At 34.8% G+C, this 19285-nt stretch overlaps 2 protein-coding genes across 2 annotated transcripts; one reads left to right on the top strand and one right to left on the bottom strand.

The window, feature by feature from the left end:
• Positions 1-8238: 8238 nt before the first annotated feature.
• On the bottom strand, positions 8239-9499 carry LOC132547015 (uncharacterized). Its single transcript, XM_060210748.1, has 3 exons — positions 9292-9499; positions 8736-8891; positions 8239-8393 (listed from the first exon to the last, which is right to left on the bottom strand). The coding sequence occupies exons 1-3, from the start codon at positions 9497-9499 to the stop codon at positions 8239-8241; spliced, it is 519 nt and encodes a 172-aa protein (XP_060066731.1).
• Positions 9500-14748: 5249 nt separating this feature from the next.
• LOC132547024 (uncharacterized) lies at positions 14749-19265 on the top strand (the record flags this gene model as incomplete). Its single annotated transcript, XM_060210759.1, has 9 exons — positions 14749-14969; positions 15230-15385; positions 15848-15950; positions 16211-16436; positions 16743-17280; positions 17580-17766; positions 18041-18298; positions 18626-18797; positions 19117-19265. Coding segments are annotated over exons 1-9 (1948 nt in total), but the record flags the coding sequence as incomplete, so codon positions are not given.
• Positions 19266-19285: the final 20 nt, after the last annotated feature.

Raw genomic sequence — 19285 nt, 5'->3', positions numbered from 1 at the left:
GATGAAGAGGGTTTATCTTCATTAGACGAAGCGAACTCGTCGGTTAGCGGTCAAATGAGTGATGATACCATCGAAGATGGATCAATACCAGCTGATGATGATAATAACCTTATGTCAATTGACCACATTAAAGTTAAAACTAATAAACAGCGAAGTACTAGGTCCTATAGAAGGAGAAATAGCGGTAAATCGGTTAAGAATTTACTGAAGGCAATTACCGAGCTTATATAATATGTTGAGGCCCTGAATTGTAAATAGAATATAAATTTGGGATATTGATAAATAGTGTATAATTCCATGTTGTAGATTCAACCAGGCAAGATGATTTTCATCTTACCATTACTTCTTGGCTTAGCCAGTGCAATATTGGTTCAGGAAAATGTCGTTTTCCATAAAGTAAATGATATATCCACCACAAGATCTAGGTGGTTGGTAACGTTTGTGATTGATTTGTTACCGTATGAGAAATTCATGTCAAGGATAACTAGTGATATCACTATGGCGAATAATCTTGCTAGAACAGTTGTAAACCAATATGACACACCAGGTAGGGCAGGTTTCTTGAATGTATTTACTGGATTAAGACTTATGCTAGAAACTTTGAGAACTACACACAATACTGTGTTGGGTAACTTCCTCGATTACAGGCTATTGCATCAGACATCGAGGCCTAAGAGGGCCTTGCTGCCAATAATAGGAAAGGCGCTAAGCTTTCTGTTCGGGACGGTATCAGATGCTGACCTAAATACTATTCGTAATAACATAGCAACACTAAGTAGGAATCAAAAAGACATAGCTCATGTTCTAGAGGAGAACATGTCTATATTAAATATGTCTAGGGTTGAAATATCTGAAAATAGGGTAGCAATAAATGAATTGGCAGGTAGTGTAGCACAATTAGACGAAAACCTAAGGAACCTAACGGGCACTATGAACGAGAAAATTAATAATTTACAAACATCAGTGCAGCTGTATGCCCAGCTAGATAAAATCATTGAAGATATTAAACAAATGATACAAAGGGCAATGTTTTATTTAGAAAGATTAGGGTTACAATTGAATATGTTGTCATTAGGGCATCTGTCACCAAGCACGGTGTCTCCAGGGAATCTAAGGACTATTTTACATTCGGTGCAAGTTAACCTCCCAAATTCTTTGAAATTACCAGAAGATCCTAACACTAATCTTTGGTATTTTTATAAATTCCTTACTTGTACCACAGTGCTAGAATCAGATCAAATATTGGTAATTATATCGATCCCATTATTAGATTTTAATGGTAGGTTCGACATATATCGAGTGCATAATTTACCTTTGCCAGGGCCACTTGATCTTACTAAAGCCACTCCTACATCAGGTATGGTAGCGAAATACCAACTGGAGGAAGGCGCATTCGCGATAAACACTGAACATACCCATTATGCGTTACTCAGCGTAGAAGAGACAACTCAATGTATTAACCCGTACATGAAATACTGTAGTATAAGAAGTCCTATATATCCAACTAATCTAAGTAAACTGTGTCTTATATCCTTGTTTACTAAATCTACTGCTAAAATAAAACAAAACTGTAGAAGTGTCGTAGCTCCAAATACAGTTCTACCTATAGCCGAGTATTTAACGGAAGTGGTGTGGCTTGTGGCCACTCAAGTAGCGTTACGATTTACAGTAGTATGTAGGGATGCAGACAATAGATTAATGACAAATGGTCGTGTTGTCGTAGTAAATCCTCCACTGGGAATCGTTCGCTTGAATATGACGTGTACTGCGTCTAATGATAACATCACTCTCTTGCCTTTCTTTCAAAAGGAAAGTCAACATAACATCGTAGAGCCTATTGACGAGTTAATCAAATCATATACAAACATCTCCAATGTAGCTCTATGGACACCTCTCAGAGAAGCATTACCTAACTTAACTAGTATTAAGTTACCAAAAAGTCTTAGGGATATAGGGCAAATCCCAATGGATAATCTCGTTGAAACAATACATAACCTGCGCCCAATTAAGAAAGATAATCCTTTCCCTCCATGGAAATCAGCGATTATTGGTGCTGTCATAGCGGTATCCTTGGGGTTAATTATATTTGTGTATTGTTACTGTGTAGCCGGGTTCCAATGCTACAGTGTTTTATAAAATAACGCTGGATTCATTCCTTTCATACGTTTATTTAGACGCACCAAAAGACCCTACAATAACACAAATAAAACATAAGTTCATGTATAAGACATATTACAAACTACACACTGTATGTTATACACTGGACATGGAGTCAACTTTACTTTTTACACATTTATATTTCCCGTAACGGTTACACTAAACTTTACGAATTCATCAAAATATATATATATATCCAATGCCAACACATGATAAACTATAGGATTTACCATTTGTATTACACAGATGTAGTTAATAGTTAAATAATATATATACATAATATACCTACCCTATCAATCTGACAGGGGTCTCAAGAGATAACATCCTTTTTTACAATAAAATGATCTATGGTTCTGTTGAAAGAAAAACAACAAAACGTAATTAACTATATTTGTAATAAATTTCTTTAAGATAATTCTGCAAAAATTACTATTCCCATTACAAAAGGAATAATGAAAAAACCACAAAGATATTTCAATTTCTTCAAATATTTCAATAAATACGAAAATACTAATTCTGTAAAAGTTAACTAACATTATCGTTTAAAATAATTAAATGATATTTCAAATACTTACTATTTTAAAATGTATTTTTGCCACCACAGTCCTCCGTACGTATCTACATATAATTGCGACTGTCCATGTTTCTGTCCAGCGCGTGAATAACGATACAGAACATACAGGTGCACGAACAAGCATGTAATCACGTGACAAGACATTTACATAACAAAACACAGGTGAGAAATTCTTAGAACATACACTGACAAAACAAACCGGTTGGACAAGTACATTTATAAAAATATATATAAATAGATAAAAGTAAAATTGACACTGCCACAACTGTAAAAGGGTAGGATGTAAAAAGCACTGGTTAGCCAGTTTGAGATATGGTAAGAATGATGTTCGGGCTGCTCCCAGCTACGAGATGGCGGTCCTCAAGCACCAGCGTGGACCTCCAACAACTGCCAATCCAAGTGCACCTGTGATGACAGTAGAGCCGGCGGAGACACAGAGGCAGACGCCTAGTCTCTATCCAACTGCGTTCCAACTCACTGCTGATGAGACTGTTTCGGAGTAGGCTAAACCTCTCCGTTACAGGGGCACGGTTACTGCCCTCAGCTATTCGACACAAAATATGGATGAGTACACAATCCAGTGTACGTGCTTGACCTTGAGCCTCGGTTAAAGGCAAAGGTCATGTTGATAAACAGTCTGTGTGACGAAATTATGGACACTGTGCGGCTTATGGAACTGTTATATGAAATGGTGATGGAAATTGAAAACTTTATAACCTACAATGTGAGGAACCTAGTGAATGGTGTTGGGACATGTTTATAAACTGTGTGTGATTATTATAGTTATCTTATTTTGTTAAAAAGTCACCAGCAGATTCATCCTCATGGGTTGATGGAGGAATGTAACAAAATAAGGGTAAAAATTTCATAACCAGTAATTGTTATAATTGATTGTGTATTTGTATTCCATAATTGATACACACTATGTCCATTTAATGTGTACATTTATAAATCACATTTATAAATTGTATATACGCTGCAAGCTGTGACCACTTTGACCATCGGTCAAGTCAACTAAGACCACTTTGGCCATCGGTCAAACTGGCTTTCATTGTAATGGGAATTCCACGACGCAATTCCCGAATGCTATAAATAAGGCGCCCCGACCAAGCTAAATCAGTGCTTGTAGGGAGTTGCCCACAACAGGTCCAGAGTGCTGGTAGAAAGGTGTCCAACGAAAGGTACTATCCGGAATCAAGCTGATGTCCATTTGAAGTACTAAGCCACGAGACTGTTCCTTGGACAATACCAGTGCTCCGCTTCTCAAATACCACCAGGGAAGCGTAATTTTGTAAAACTGTTTTCCTGTATAATGAACTCATTAAAACAGACGAAACGAACCTGACATTCCTTACTCTTGTCTATATAACAGTGTTATATAGGCTTGATTTGGTGCCGTGACCAGGATTCGTCAATTTCAGGATTTGCTCAAACTATACAGGAATCATAACAGAACATAACAGAATCAACTTGGAAGAGGTACGGTTTGTCGATATCGTCTGTAAGAAAAGCCAAAAACAACGCCAGTTCTCCCCGCCAAACCAACATTAGGACGACCAAGACCTTAGTCTGCCAACGCCGCCTGCCCGGAATCAAAACTCGCCACCTTGCCAGAATCACAGTCCTGCCAGATAACGTCTACAGACTTCTTAGAAAGCTGGGACTGAGCGCCAAAGATAGTTGGGTAAGTAGCTTGAACTGAATTTTTACCTGAAATTTCAAAATGGCTGACCAAGATGCAATGGGGGCTATTATCCAGGGTTTGTCGGTACAGATGGGTAGTATGAACACTGCTATGACAGTACAAAGTGTCGCGCAGATAGTAAAACCATTTGAGGGGACCCCCCAGAGTTTAAGGAATGGATTAAGTCCATCGGTCAAACTGGCTTTCATTGTAATGGGAATTCCACGACGCAATTCCCGAATGCTATAAATAAGGCGCCCCGACCAAGCTAAATCAGTGCTGGTAGGGAGGTGCCCACAACAGGTCCAGAGTGCTGGTAGAAAGGTGTCCAACGAAAGGTACTATCCGGAATCAAGCTGATGTCCATTTGAAGTACTAAGCCACGAGACTGTTCCTTGGACAATACCAGTGCTCCGCTTCTCAAATACCACCAGGGAAGCGTAATTTTGTAAAACTGTTTTCCTGTATAATGAACTCATTAAAACAGACGAAACGAACCTGACATTCCTTACTCTTGTCTATGTAACAGTGTAATATATGTCCAGTGTTTATATGGTCTCGTCCGGTCTTTGTCAGAGAATTAAGGCAAGTGCCAAATGACAATTAAGGCTCAGGTGTCATTAGGTCATAGTTATAATCCTACCCGTTTCATTGTCCGTAACCCACGCTAAAATCTGACGCATGGTCAGACTGGACACGCAGTTTGTATGAGGTCAAGCATGGGATAATTAAATAATGCCAGTTAACAAAAACAGTAAATCTCCCTGTCAGGGACCTCACCTGATGGAGGGGCAGTTTTCAATAAGGTTACCTGTTGGCTACCTAGAGCTGGGAGTTGACGAATAAAGAAGTAAACTGGTAACCAACTGTCTCCATCATGTTTTTACAGGTGAGCCATTACTTTTCATTTTTCTACTTTGTTGTATATGATTGTTTTAAAATTACTTTTTTTTTATCATAAAATTGTATTTACATTTTGCAATGTAAATGTTTATGAATTATCGTATTTGATAGTATATTTTTTTTATTTTAAACAGTTTTTCATGTTGTATATAAATTGTCAGGTGTAATCTTCACCAAACTTACTTTTTATCAATTACGGTAAATATTAATACAAATTTGATAACATTTATTGATTTTCGAATAATTTTCTAAACTGACTTTCGGACATTTCTTTGAAATTACAAGTTACCAGTAGAAAATCTCTAAAACTTATATCGACATTGCAAAGATTCTAAAAAGAAAAGTTTGAAGTAAATAGTGTACGACCATATATCATCGCAAAATTTATGTAATTTTGTACGCTCAAAGAATTAGGAATTAATACCGCACCATGTTGCACATTCAAATCATACTTTTCCATACAAAGTTATGTCCCTTGTTTAGTTTACTACATCCGGTTTATAGTTGGTAAGAAAACATGTTTGATTTTGTAAACAACTCGAATTAGAGCCTGTGAAGAACAAGTATCTCACCCAACGTGTGAAAAGTAGGTAATAAGTAACGAAAGGATTTTATGTGTATTTATATGTGTTGAATATTAGTAAGGAATAGAGATATTGTCATTCTCCAAATATTGAAGCTCGTTCACAGGTAGTGTGATTTGTAAGTAGCCAATAATTATTTTACTTGGCCGAACTTTCAAGTGGAAAATATGATTTTATTTTCAATCTTTTCGAAGTTTTGTACATTTAGTTTGAAACAAATATTAAATCCAGATTTGTTTTTTTAATGTGATTTGAAAAACAGTGGCTAATTATGATTTGCAATTATTGCACATACTTTTTGCTGTATAGCTTTTCTATTCAATCAGTACTTTTAACTCCATATCTAAAACCGGAAATGAATGTTGTAAACCGGAAGTTGGTCTATTAAAGTGAGGGATTAACTCAAATGTAAACAAAGCCATGCTCCACATGTATATAGGCTGTCAGAGATTATAGTTTTTGTCTTTTAAATATAATTGTTTATTTTCATCTTGTAAATATTATTCATTTTCATTATGGTTAATTACTTCCTTTCCTTTTGATGATATTGTCTAGATTTTTATAAATATTCAATTCAGACTCCTGATATTATTACCCGTCATCACCATCTCATTGCCAAGTTAATGTAGCTCTACCTTATTGACTAATTTTCCCCATTGTTTTTATAATGTTTGTATTATTAATTTTGCATAGAATTTCTTTGTGAGTAATTAAATCCAAAATGTGGTTTAATTTAAGAATTGACTGAGGTTGTATCTCAGTAACAAAGATATCTTATGTATAATGTGTATGTATATATGTAATAAGTCAGTTGAGAGCTGGGAGTTGACGAATAAAGAAGTAAACTGGTAACCAACTGTCTCCATCATGTTTTTACAGATTTAAACCCTTCAAACCATCACTCGATAGATAACCGCAAAAGGCTCTTTGTAAGGGGGAAAAAAAAACCCACCGTGGTATGGAAGATGTTGATTAAAATATTCAAAATGTTTGATATCAATCTCGTGATGTTTGGTACTGTCGACACTTAGCGTATATCCTAAGTATCTACAGTGCAAAACATACCGAGAGTGATATAAAGTTATATGTATCCAACGAACATTTGTTTGTTAGGATTCAGTACCAATATTGGACCATACCGTCGATATTACTTACTAGATTCTCTCTCTCTATATATACATATACTGATATAGCGTGGATAATCTAGTAAATAGGTTATCCACAGTTTATCATGAAATAACAACGTTCTGAAAAAAACTCAATGAGGTATTTTAATTCTGATGATCTCCATTTTATCTTATATCGGCTATCATTATTGAATGTGCAGGAGCTTTGTACGTATTTTGCCTTAGTTTCATAGAATTTGAGTTTAAATTAATTCCACTAATAGGAATGAATTTATGTGCATATTTATCAGTTCAGATTTTCCTTCTGTCTTTTGCTGTGTGTTTATTTTTTCGAAAAAAAAAAACTCCTGATAATTTCAAAAAGGCATGTATCATCTCTGTGATAATGCTACCGATTACTGTCGGCATTAAAAAAGTGTAAGTTTTGTTATGTTTTTATTAAAACATATTTATGAAGCAAGTATGACGGATCAATTGCGTTACATTTTATTTTTATAATACTATTACCGTTTTATTATCATCATTTTTTTAAAAAGCTGTACAAGTCGTTCTTTGACATTTAGCCAAATATATCAATGCATATGGTAACTAAAAACTGAATTAGGTGAAGTCTGCTGTGAAATAAAAGGGAAAACAAGCCTTTTAAGAAAAGTGGTGTTGATTTAAAATTTTACGAACAATGACATAATGACATACTCTGTTCTTCTTGTCTTTCGTGTCTTACTTCACAGTTTCCTCCTGGTAAGGAGAGCCGTTATTCTCTCGATTTGCCATGCGCATAGAAAAGAAGACAAAACGATCTGATAACAATTTCTATTCATTTAGAAGTCTTTAATAGGAACGATATTATTGACCCGTATAGTGTTAAGGTAATTTTCAATGTAGCTTTGTGCAAGTAACCAAAAGAACGGAAAAAACCTGTTATTCAAATTAAACAATAAAATGATATGTCACATTGAGTAGCTAATTAAAGGTATATTTTGTCTATAACTATAAAATCTATCCAATACCAAAATACACATATACCTAATGTAAAATTCGCAATAAAACTAGCACAATAAAGGAGTACACCAATCAGCTATATGTTTCTTTAATTGCCCACGTAGCAAATACTGTCTGATTGCATGCTGTCACTTTTTCTGGTGTTCACAAACTTTCATAAGGAAATGCTTTTATTAGATTAACAAGATGTTGAAACCGGCATCGAAATTACTGGCACAGATTGATAGATACTAGCAATCCACCTAATCCGGCGAGAACACCTCCAGCAATAGAGAGTCCGAACGACCACGCAAGGTCTCCTGTTGAAGATAGATCGGATGCTTTTGCAGCCCAGATGATGGCACATAGGATAATACTGCCAGCTGGAAATTGAAAATAAAATCAATAAAAGTTATTACTAAAATATCATCACCAAACTAAACCTGCGAATTGAATAAAATGATCGAAACCTTTCTGCCATTATAGAAAATAAAAATGCACTTGGAAATAGCATGGAAAAAGCACCTATCTATTATTTGCGAAAAAAATGCAAGAGTATTGTCATACTCCAAGATATCTACCTGTTGGAAAATTAAAATGACTATTCTGACAGTGGATACAATATATTATGTTACAATATAAATTATTTACCGTTATTTGAAATTTAGTTTCAACAATTTATCTGAAAGGTTTTTCTTCAGTGATAGATCAACCTTAATACAGACCTCCAACAAAGGCTGTGATTGTTGATAAAATAAAGGCGATCTTGTGTGTATCCTTAGACAGTGCTATTGTACACAACGCTTCCAAGATGGCCGCAGCAGCTACAGCTAACACACCGATTATACCAAACGCTCGGCACCCATTCAACCAACCAGGAACTTGCGAAAAAGAAGACACAACTTTTAAGCTTCTAAGAAACTGACCTTCTGTAGCATTTGTTTTGTTGTATTGTAGGGATAGATACTTTTGCAACGTCTCCGAAACAGAAATCTCAAAGATTGTTCTATGTTTGAAGTGATACTATTCACTTTTTAAAGTTTCCAAATATAGTTATATGCAGGTATTTCACTTCAAAAGTAAAGCGGACACAAAATGAGCATGTTTTCATGAAAAATATTAGTTTTGAGAGATTTATTTTCTGTACATAAAATACCAGCATGGCACCAATATGAATTTGATTCAAGATGAAACGGTCTCATGCTATTTCGAATTTGTTTAAAATGAAGTTAAGACTATTCATCAATAATTCGTAAAATTGGAGACCAGTAGATTACATACCATCATCGTAGCTTGTACACTGACTTGCTCCGTTTTCAGATAAACATCCTTTCCAAAGTCCTACTACCGCACCAATGGTTATGCCCTGTTCTGTAACACTATGTGAACTCCAATGCGGAGTCGCTAAACCAACAATGTGAAGTATTAACGCTAAAGGTAATACAACAAGAGCGATTTTTAAGAGAACTGAAGATTCAGAGAAACCCATGATGAAGTGTATTCTATTTCTGATGCTCCCCTAATAAGAAGATGGACGCAAGTATCTTAGGCTCGAAGGCGCACCTTCATAAATCAGGTCTGTGATTGGCGTAATATCTCACAGCCAGTGGTCGTTCTTCTACTTATCATAATGTTTATCAACCACATAATCAAAGATATCATGTCTCATCACATAGCCTAGGGATGTTTGATTTGTACATGGTCATATATGCGATAACAAAGACAATTTTAGAAATGACAAAGAAACAACGAAAGCAATTGTCGGAATATAGGCTACTTTTCAGGTTCAAGAACATCTTCAGCTATGTTTACACATTTATGTAGAATTTTATATCAAAATACACTAGTTTTTAGGAAACAATGTATCAGTATTTAGCCGTGGAAGGAACATGGACAACACCTTAGCTTACAAAGATGAAATCGAAAACAGAAATCCCGTTTCTCGCGTATACAATACTATTTTTGCTCAAAAAGTAATATTCTGTTTAAAAAATATAAATATACGATAGCAGCTACAATATATGAATAATAAGAATAATGAATAGGAAATTTTGAGATAATATCATATCTTCTGATTAATATCATAATTATACGTTTATTTATAAATTTCTTCCATTTAAATCGTATTATTTCCATCAGCTTGGAAAGATAAAGATACATTGTTTTATATCCCATTAATTTTTATCAAAAGGACTTTTTAAAGCTTCCGGAGACACAAATATATATATATATATACCAAGTCTTATATATATATGTGTGTGTGTGTGCGTTCAATGGGCCACAATAACACACAAATGGATAGAAGAACTTGATACAGACATTAGGGTTAAAAACAGAAGAGCAAAACAATGAATTAAACTGCATCATACAGCTGTCTCGTGTTTCTACTATTCGTCAGTGATGCTACGGGCCAAAAGTTGAGATCTTTTGAGGCAAATGGGAATATCCAATGTGATCAAAGAAATTTTAAAAAAATCATAAGTTTTACGGAAATACACAATAGCCTATCAATTCAGAAAAAAATCGTAACTTATACATATGTATATATATCGGTTAATTTCAGAAGACTGATAGCATACTTAATCAATATCGAGTTATCTTGCAATCAATATAACATGTATATCAAAGTTGGACTTGGAAAAATATCAACTATAAACGATAGGCAATTACCCCAGGCAACCGCGAGTATATCAATATAGGTACTGAATAACCCAAACATAGTTGATCTAAAACCATAGACATGAAAAATGAGTATGAAAAAAACAAAAATATCTTGTACGTTAATTATAAGTTTAAATATAATTGATGCAATATGACAAAATATAAATGTTTATGAAATAACGAGATAGTTAAAATATAAGGATTCATAAGGCATACAAGAAAACAAAATCTTTTACACAACAGTAATTTATAATTAGAAACAGAAGTGTGAAATGTTAAATTAAACTGCATCCTAAAGCTGTTTCGTCCTTCTAAGTTTCGACAGTATTGACTAAGATCCTAAATTAAAAAAAGACCTATGAGACGAAACGTATTCAGATTTAGATACAGAAAAAAAAAAGATTAGTATGAATTGACAGTGGCCATCACAAGGTGACAAGTTTATTAAAATTATAGAAAACATGTTATCAAAATACATACAAGTAGTATAAAAATTATAGCATTTATATAATTTTCACGCTTAATTTAAAGGTTGGGTTTCGGTAGATCAACGCCACAATTATGAAAAACTGTTATGTGGTTTTTAAGCTTTCCAACTAAATACAGATATCAAGTATATCGTTTTAAAGCCCATAGTTTTAGATACGGTTCTAAATTTTGAAACCTATGAGACGAAACGTATTCAGCTTTATCTAACACAGCTGTGAGTAATGCTAAATTAAATGTTTCACTTTAACCGGTCACATAACATTTACATTTTAAGTGGAGATATACGCGTAGATGTTTGCTACACTTGCATAAATCGATTATCTAAGCGTAGCATTTTATCTAAAGAGACAAACAGCTACATCTAGCCATTTCGAGGAATTGATTTTTAGTTTCACTTTCATTTTTTCATAGTCCTCCACTAGTCACATTGAAATTTAAAAAAAACGAGTAATGGATGCTGAAGTAAAATTAATTGTTGTTTGATCTTTCGTTTCAGATTATAATATGATCTCTTTATTTTCAGGTTTTTAGATTTTGCGATATAGTTTTGTTGCTGGGTTGATAATGAAGCCAATTTTATTAGCAGGATTTTTTAGGGCATCAAAGTATACTACAAAGTGACTCAAGTGAATAGCATACAGTGTAACCTAATAAGGAAGTAAAACACTATCATACAACTGTCTTCTATAACTCGTTATTAAATAGCACTTGCTTTTGATTAATTGAACAAGAATACAATCATAAAGTTAATGTTTCTGGTTATACAAAAACAACTCAATTAAAGGAATGCATATTTGTTGTTGTTGTTTAAAATTTTGATTTGGAGCCAAATCAGATCCCGGGGAAACGTTGGCAGATGACGACAGGAATTATCTTCCTTCGAAAAGCGCACTGGAAAGTGACGATTGTAGTGTAGTATAATTGATAACAAGTCCAAGTATTCTTATCTTTATAGCTGAGACATCCTAGTATAGTTCTAATATAACACAGTATCAGTTTAGTGTCACTTATTATGTATAAAACAGGACACGTAAAGAACGTAACTACAATTTTGGTTAAAAGCCATGACACGAGCTGATTTACCAACCTAGGGAATCAAAATTCACATGTGTGAAGCCATAAATATTATATTGCTGAAAATTTCTAGATAGAAACATATGGTGAACTAGTTTACCTGCTTACATGCCTTTTTACAAGATAAATATATCAGACTCATCATAATAACTGTTTATAAGTGGTTGTATAAGTATATGGAGAAATATAATTAGGAAAATGTTGAAGTTTTATAGTGAAAGAAAAATATCATTAAAGCTCAATTGAGGGATGACAAGAAGCCAAACCTACTCTAGATTTAGGACTATTTTCGATCACTTTGGTTTACTTTTATGCCCTTAGGATCACTGACGAGTTCTGGGAGGATGAAAAACAGCTGTATCATGAAACATCACTGACGAGTTTTAGGAAGATGAAACAGCTGTATGACGTAACATCATTGGCGAGTTCTAGAAGGATGAAAATCAGCTGTATGATGTAACATCATTGGCGAGTTCTAGGAGGATGAAACAGCTGTAAGATGTAACATCACTGACGAGTTTTAGGAAGATGAAACTGCTGTATGATGTAACATCATTGGCGAGTTCTAGGAGGATGAAAAACAGCTGTATGATGTAACATCATTGGGGAGTTCTAGGAGGATGAAACAGCTGTAAGATGTAACATTGCTGAGGAGCTTTAGGAGGATGAAACAGCTGTAAGATGTAACATCACTGACGAGTTTTAGGAAGATGAAACAGCTGTATGATGTAACATCACTGACGAGTTCTAGGAGGATGAAAAACAGCTGTATGATGTAACATCACTGACGAGTTCTAGGAGGATGAAAAACAGCTGTATGATGTAACATCACTGACGAGTTAAATTGTACTCTTCACTCGTGTGTCTTTTGTACAAACCCAAACTGTAGCGTAGCTCCCGTTCTATGTAAATGGAATATGAGAAAAAATAAAAACAATTATGTTTTTATACAAATCCCAGAGAAGTGATGATCTAATCCGAAGAATAAATCTCAGATTTTCTATCAAACTGTTATATGGAGTTTCTTCTGTCACGCTTCCCATGCCACTATTCTTGAAAGGAAACATTTCATACTAAAGCGACGTTATAGTAGATTTTATGATATTCTTCAGTGGCATCCTAGGTTTCATCATTTAGGCCTTTAGCATCACCGACGAGTCCTAGACGGACGAAATAGCTATATGATGCATTATAATTCATTGTTTGTCTCTACTAAATTATTAAAAGGTGCTATTCACGTGTGTGTCTTTTGTACAATCTTGTTTCATTTTCAATATGATTTTGATTATTACTTTATACAAGTTTGTTTTGACGAATACCCCAGATACATGACACATATAATACAATCCCTATATTTGTTTTGATATCGTTATCTAGAAAATTCAGGGTTGGTAAATTTTGTGTACGTAGGCAAAAATACTTTGTCACCGCCTTACATACACTAGCACAAGTACGTGGCGGGGTATCTAGATAAGAGATCAATATTTGGTCGTGTTGGCAACTGATATAACAAACTGTATTGGTTGCTCAAGGTTAACCTGTAATCTTTTAGTGGACATAGACTTGTAATTTGTTATTAACATATATGTCGCTATTTCTGGTGGCATAAAAGAGAAGGGTAAGATTTCTATTGTCGCCATTTATTGCTTCAACATATAATCTGTTGTCCAATCACAAGTTTGGGTCAACTTATCCGGATTTATATACAATGTACAAAATAATAACAGAAATGAAGGAAACGAACATATGTCTGCCATTAAGTTACTTCTCCTTGGAGAGTAATAAGAAAGCAAAACTTTTCATTGTTACAGGGAATAATTAACATAGAAATAAAAACAGCCAAGTAAAAAAAACATAAATGAATAAATAAAATTTTAAAAAATCAAGTTATGACATAAACATAAATAATAATCATTAATACGTTGGCAGCTGATGTCATATATTACATACACTCAACAAAAAAAGAAAGGTTAAAGTGTACCTAGATTACATGTTTATTTATAGTTGTTAATTGGTATGTATATAGACGTTCATAAATATATATAAAAAAATCATTTCAGTTTTATAGTTTTTATGCTTTACGGCAAAAACCGAAAAACATACCTTTGAATAAACCGCTCTCACATCAAATCGAGGCTCTATTTGCTCGTGACGTCACAAGGGTAGCATTTGGGACGACCCGCCATGCCAGGTAACTTTCGCGTGTAGACTGTCGAAAATATGTGAAACAGACGTTTGGTTGTTTAATCTTCATACTTCTCGTCCTGTATTTATATCCTACCATATTTGTGCGTATCAAGTGATATTTATTTTCATTCAAAACGTGCGAAATTCGAAGTATTAGCTTAACTATGGAAGCGACTCCGACCAACAAACGTTCACGTGGGAAGAGATGTGTAGCGTATGGATGTGGAAACACCACTTTAGACGGTGTTTCACTTCATTTTTTCCCATTAGACAGACCGGAAATATGCAAAGTTTGGACTGCATTTGTGCGGAGGGAAAGGGATTTGTGGGACGGGCCAACAAAACATTCAGTTTTGTGTTCGGAACATTTCGGTGAGGACTGCTACCCGATGCAGTACAGATTTCTTCAATCAATGGGACGTACACCACCGAAAAAGAAAACGCTAATAAAAGATGCTGTGCCAACGATCAACAAAGGCTGCACCAACGTAGAGGAAACGCCTGTCAAAAGACCACGGACTGCTTTCGCAAAAAGAGAGAACAGAAGGGTAATTATTACATAATACATGAAGATCTAGGGCCTATGTATATCATATAAGTTATAGTAGTATCTGAGTAGAAAAGGTAATGAGTAATGCAGCCTTCCTTAGTGGACAATACTCCTATTTAGCATTTAATAAACCTTTTCCCAGTAAATGTTTCAGTGTATGCGAGGTATCTTCAGTTTTAACTTAAATGTACGTATTAAACAGCTACACTGTGACTACATGTACATTATTTGTATGATAAATTTGATTTTTTTTTATAGATAGTCGAGCAATGTTTGAAAGAGAGTTCCACGGTATCCACAGACACTCAGGTGGAGGAAGATCCTGATGTTTCAGCCAGTGATGAGGTTATGGAATTGCCAGAGGAACATGTACAGACAAGAAATGACCATGATTATTTCTCCTGCAATTTCAAGGTACTAAAAATGATACTCATAAGGCCAAAAAAATTATATGCGAGTTTACTGTCACCATACGGACCCTAAACTTTTAATTCAGGTTTTCACACATGCACTGTAAAAGTCAAGGTTGTTGCTCTTATAAAAGTTATGTATAAAACCAGATTTACAGTTATTGCCCTTTATAGTTTTTCTTTGTCCGCACCATATTTACAACACTGTTTTACATATATGTAGGAACTCCAAACTTTATGTACAGAATGTTCCATATGTCACAGCAAACTACATGTTTCAAACAACATAAATAGTGAAATGGTCTCTGATCTTGTGTGTCAAACATCGCCATGGGCATCTGTTGGGCTCTTGTAAGGTTGGTCAAGGAACATACTTTTTTTCCCACCTTACATATACATAGGTTATGGAGGTTCAACTGTTAATGTACATCATAACTACCGTGTACAAGAAAAGTTTCTATTACAGGAAACACCATCAAAGACAAAAACCTGTGGCACGCAGCTCTCCCTGAAACCACCCAAGAGGAAAACGGTCAGGATACAAGTGGCCCCCAATGCAGTGGAGAAAGGTAAATTGTAACCTGCTTATGCATGTCAATAGGGTCTGTAAGTCTCGTCATGTGACCTGCAAGATTGTGACATTTTGAAAAGTCATAACTGTATGAAAAAATAGAGTATTACCAGTTGGTACAATACAGCTGTAAACTGTTTTAAGTACTTGTCCTAATTACAACATTTTAAAATTACTATTCCATTCATTCAATATTTGAATAAATCACAAGACATTTTTACTTGCATTAATGCATTGTGATTTTGTTTTATCTTATAGGATGTCAAACTCATGCTCCAAGACCAAAGGTGAGACATGCAGAAGTTCAATGTAATCTTCTAAAGCCAGTGGTGGAGAAAGATGAAGAAACCAACTTGGAAAGTGATAGTGAGTACGAAGATCATCTAGACCTTTTCAAGACCAACAGTAAAGATCTAGACGACTCCTATCATCCGGATTCTGGTCCAGACGACTCGGACACAGAGTTAGATATGGAAGAAAATGAGTATGTGTTGTAACATGTCTGACATTTTGCAGAGAAAAATAATTTATTTTGATACTTTCTGGCTTGTGTTTCGGGACTTTGATATGGCATGCTTTCTCAGTCATATCAATCCATTGTGTGCTAAAACATCATTGCATTGCCTTTTTGGATGGCACTTTGATCTAACGGTGTTGTCCCAAGATGGAATAGAACCCTAACCTCAGTCTTGCTTATATCATTTCTCTATAATAATATCATGTCATAGTGCCCTCATTCATATTATGGCAATTATGTATGTAGAATGTCATGAACATTTATGTATTGCAGAGATGTGCTACACAGTGGACAGAGCAGAGACAGACTCCTCATAATTGAAGAAAGCAAACTGCTTGAACTTTTTGATAAATGTAGACACTGTTTATCACCATGCCAAGGAGAAGTGACACGAATGATCGGTACCATGTGTTGTGTGCATCAAGAATGTGACATGTGTGGTAGGACCTTTAAATGGAGAAGCCAGTCAATGGTGGGATCCCTTCCAAGAGGAAATGTCCAGCTGTCTGCCAGCATTTTATTTTCTGGATCGTTGCCCTCAAAGACTCTAAGAATTTTTAACTTTATGGACATCCCGGTAATATGCCATGACACGTTTTTCAAGCATCAGCGACATTATTTACAGCCTACAATTCTAAGGATGTGGACAGAAAAACAAGTGCAATATTTTGCAGAAATGTGCGAAAGTGACAATGACATTTGTATAGGAGGAGATGGTCGATGCGATACCCCCGGACACTGTGCTAAGTTTTGCAGTTATTCACTGATGGATTTGGACAGAGGGACAGTCGTAGATATACAGTTAGTTCAGGTTGGTATTTCTAATCGTAAAAATTTAAAAAAAAAAAAAAAAAAAAACCACTCATTATATATTCCACAATTTCTGAGACCAGGCTTAACCAATGGACGACTGTGGCCCCCGTTAATTTTATGTAAATTTATATGTAGAAACTGCTGATAGAAAATGTGGTCATGAATACATACAGAAACAATTTCAATATATATATATATATATATATATATATATCTACAATCTACATGTACTTTCCAGAACATGAGTTATGTTAATTTTGGTACATTGTGTAATGTTAAGATTTTGATCAATTTCAGAGCAATGAAGTCAAACATAGTGTCAACATGGAAAAGGAAGGGTTAATACGGAGCGTGGACAATCTAAAACGCCATGGGATCAACATAGATACCCTAGTCACCGACCGACATGTCCAGATCAGAAAGTGGGTGAGGGAGAACATGACAGAGACCAATCACTGCGTTGATGTATGGCATGTTGCAAAAGGTATTGCATTTTCTTTAAGTGTTTGTGTTTAGCATAAACAAAACAAGAAGCCCAATCAGTATTAACAGTCACCGTAGTAAATAGTTTGATTTCAGTTTGTTTTGTTTTGCTAAGGGCTTTACTTCAGATACTTTGTAGACCATGTCCTAAGGACTAAATAAATATCAAATGGAATTAAATGTATGAACACACAACTCAATTTAAAGTATAGAATAATTTTTGATGTTAAAATATAATAGGTTTTGTATTAAAATGCATATGAAATATTCTTTAGGTTTGAAGAAGAAGTTGTTGGCACTGTCAAAAGAAAGAGATTGTGGTGAACTTGAAAGCTGGATAAGAAGTTTAACCAATCACTTATACTGGGTTCCTGCATCAACGCCCTCAGCAGATGGCGCTTTGATGTACCAGAAGTGGGTTTCTGTAGTAAACCATGTCCAAAATATCCATGATGGTCATGGTGATCTGTTTCCTTGCTGTCTGCATGATGACTTGAGAACACAGGAAAGGAAGAAGAAATGGATAAAACCAGGTATTTTTCCTGTTATGGCATTGACTCAATTATTGTGTATCCTACCTTTAACTTGCTTACTTATTCATTTGGTTCGAAATTGGTGACGTATCAATAATTCAAATCATAACTAAATTACGAATGACATTTATCACTTGCTTAAAAACATTTTAAGTGCCTAATTTCTTTAGCAATGACATTTTTCACCTGAATGAAAAGCACATCCAGGAAAATGGTATCTTTAGTTTCTTGTTCTTAGCATGGAATTAATATTCGTGTTCTAAATTCCTTATGATCCCATATTATATTTTTACTTCATCATTTGAAATCCTCACTTTCACTTTTCAGAGAGTAAAGTAATGGAGAAGCTAGAACTGATGTTGACATCACCACAAATGAAAAAGGACATTCCCATGCTATCAACACATCACCAAACTTCAGAACTAGAAGGGTACCACTCAACAGTTAACCAGTTTGCCCCTAAAATGCATGGCTTTTCATTCAATGGAATGTTGTGCAGGTATATGATCACATGATTCTCATAAGACTATTATTTCTTTAGACATCAATTTGTACAGACAAGTTGATCGTATATGTATATCTGTCTCAAGATCTAACATCATCAACAGGTTTTGGAAATATCATTATTCACTAGTAGTCTACCTGTCTCAAAACTCCTGTGGTGAATATTGCAATGTTAAAAGAGATTTAGTGTTGTAGCTAGATGTAAGATATGTTAAAATGAGTATGTAAAAGATTTAGGCAGCCAGTCTTAATTCTTAAGATATTGATGATACTTAATCAGGAAAGTTTAAATATTGTTGCATCTCTTTGAATAGGGTGATTCTAGCTGCACTTCACCACAATGAAAATGTGAGAAGAGAACAAGCCATGACATCTGATGGGGAGAAAATGTTCAAGATAATCTACCCTAAACAGAAGAAAGGTGGATACACTGTCAGAAAAGTCAAAACAAAACAAACATTTGGTAAGTATTATGTTGCATAT

This window comes from Ylistrum balloti, unplaced genomic scaffold, assembly GCF_031769215.1.
Source record: "Ylistrum balloti isolate Yb309-2 unplaced genomic scaffold, AGI_CSIRO_Ybal_v1 Utg369928, whole genome shotgun sequence".
In the NCBI taxonomy this organism is placed as follows: Eukaryota; Metazoa; Mollusca; class Bivalvia; order Pectinida; family Pectinidae; genus Ylistrum; species Ylistrum balloti.
This window is presented reverse-complemented; position numbering and strand designations above follow the sequence as displayed.

Coding starts and splice junctions, on each gene's coding strand:
- LOC132547015 (XM_060210748.1), bottom strand. CDS start 9,499: ATGGGTTTCTCTGAATCTTCAGTTCTCTTAAAAATCGCTCTTGTTGTA. Junction 8,892..9,291: donor GTGTACAAGCTACGATGATG/GTATGTAATCTA, acceptor CTTTTTCGCAAG/TTCCTGGTTGGTTGAATGGG. Junction 8,394..8,735: donor AATCACAGCCTTTGTTGGAG/GTCTGTATTAAG, acceptor TTCAATTTCCAG/CTGGCAGTATTATCCTATGT.